The sequence below is a fragment of the Octopus bimaculoides genome, chromosome 7 (genome assembly GCF_001194135.2).
Source record: "Octopus bimaculoides isolate UCB-OBI-ISO-001 chromosome 7, ASM119413v2, whole genome shotgun sequence".
In the NCBI taxonomy this organism is placed as follows: domain Eukaryota; kingdom Metazoa; phylum Mollusca; class Cephalopoda; order Octopoda; family Octopodidae; genus Octopus; species Octopus bimaculoides.
Genome location: NC_068987.1, coordinates 43,902,207 through 43,904,464, shown reverse-complemented (window position 1 = coordinate 43,904,464; position 2,258 = coordinate 43,902,207). Strand labels below are relative to the sequence as shown.

The following is a 2,258-nucleotide window of genomic DNA, read 5'->3' as shown; positions in this document are numbered from 1 at the left end:
GAAGAAGAAGAAGAAGAAGAAGAAGAAGAAGAAGAAGAAGAAGAAGAAGAAGAAGAAGAAGAAGAAGAAGAAGAAGAACAACAACAACAACAACAACAACAACAACAAAAGAATACGGGAGTGGTGTGATAGTAGTAGGATGTTAAATGGTCAAGTGCCCTGAAAGTGACTCGTTGTGGATGATAGTAGTGATTGGGACTGTTTTTAATGAATTCTTGAGGTATTTCTTTTGAATGTATCTTTTTTAATATTTGATATATATCACTATACGTTAAAAAACGTATAGTAAATGCACAAACGAATGAAAGACAGACAGCGAAGGTCCCTAACTCCTCATCAGTTATCAGCCAGATGTTCAAAATGCAATTTCGTGTCTTTAGCGATGATATTGAACCCTTCTGGTGGCAACCGACAAGGGATGCCGGGAAATGGGACCGAGAACAGGCAACAATAAATAAACAAAAAAGCAATATAGAAATGGACATACGAAAATGAATAAATGTAATTCAAGACAAGACCGTTAGCGGACGGACTTGAGACAAAAACAAAATAAATAAACAAACAGAATGTAGCCTTAGGGCTAGATGAAGATGAAGTATGAGTAATGCTAAGAGGGAGATCCTAAAGGATTGGAAACAGAAGGGCAATAAACACCGAAACAGGTTGAAGGAGATAGTAGAGGAATTACGACTGGCTGCTTCAGAGGACGGCATAATAAAGGAAGGAGAAAGAGAGAAATAACTAAAGGCTGACCATGGGTCACGAGTCACTAATAGGAAAGTGAAAAGAGTAGAAGACAAAGGGTAGAGGAGAAAGAGATCGAGCAAGAGAGAGAGAGAGAGAGAGAGAGAGAGAGAGAGAGAGAGAGAGAGAGAGAGAAAGGAAGAGACAGAGAGAGAAAAAAGGATAGAAATAGAAGTCGCAACAATATATAAACGTCTTACTGTAAATAAAACCAAGGGTGCCATGCGTTCCGTCAGTTGATAAGTTAAAAAAACGTATAGTAAATGCACAAACGAACGGAAAACAGACACAGAATAACATAAAATGGAATTGAATTATCATTTAACAACCAAATGTATGAAGTTAAAGAAATTTGCTTGCTAATCGTGGTTCTCAAGGAGTATATGTGTGAATATAATCTTGATTTAAACAACTTTCATATCATGCTGACAAAAGATTTGGACTTGATGATAGCTGAACAAGAGTGCACAATAGTCTTAGCTCTGCAATTATATAGAATTTACATTTTTATTCGAAAATTTGTTTTTAGGATTAATTACTTGCTTCGAGTTGAACTGTTAATTATTTCTCGGAGTTGAGTAACTAATATCCCATATTTAAATTCACAAGAGAATAACAAAAATAAATAAATAAATAAATAATCAGAAAATTCTCCACATGCTTGTGCATGTTTTACAAATGAGTTTATTTTTATTTTTCTTCTCTTGCTAATTTAAATATGAAACATTAGTTACACGGAATTAACCTAATATTTCCAGGTGCCGAAATCCGCGGCACAAACATTCAAATAATAATAATAATTATTATTATTATTTATTTTATTAGCCTGTATGGAATGCGAGACTGTATGGAATGCGACTGTATGGAATAAGACTGTATGGAATGCGAGAGGGTAATGTAAAAGTGATACTAGTGGTGATCGGAGCGCTGGGCTCAATCCTATTGGAACTGCAAAACTTCTTAAGGCAACTGTAAAACCCATGCAAGATTGATGTCTTGCAAAAAGCAGCCTTATTGGGCACAGCGCACATCTTAAGGAAAGTATTATCTATCTGAGGTCCTTGTTGTGACTTGACAGATGACTAAAGTCTCCGGTGCATTTTTACCTACACTGAAGTAATAATAATAATAATAATAATAATAATAATAACAATAATAATAATAATAATAATGTTCCTACTGCTGATAACAAACGTACTTTCTCTTTGTATTTTTCAGTGCAATCGGACACGGCGTTCGCCAAGAAACGCTACCAACAAGCCAAACGACTGGGCCGAGCAGTGAAGTACGTAGCACTAATGGGTATGGGTGCTACAGTGGGAGTAATCGTCATACTGACTGTGGAGTTTGGCAGTCCACAGATCAACTGATCACACACACACACACACACACACACACACACATTAAATACACATGCACCATCATACATATATACTGAAATCATGCTCGTACATACCCATAACAAACACTAATATTAGTATCATACTTACACACACCATATATATATATATATA

At 35.7% G+C, this 2,258-nt stretch overlaps 1 protein-coding gene across 1 annotated transcript in view; it reads left to right on the top strand.

The window, feature by feature from the left end:
* LOC106868907 (uncharacterized) overlaps positions 1–2,174 on the top strand; it is a 326,747-nt gene extending 324,573 nt beyond the window's left edge. The window contains exon 2 of the mRNA XM_014914367.2: positions 1,963–2,174. Coding sequence (XP_014769853.1) covers positions 1,963–2,114 — 152 coding nt within the window. The 3' untranslated portion in view covers positions 2,115–2,174. The remainder of the gene's footprint in view (positions 1–1,962) is intronic.
* The last annotated feature ends 84 nt before the right edge of the window (positions 2,175–2,258 follow it).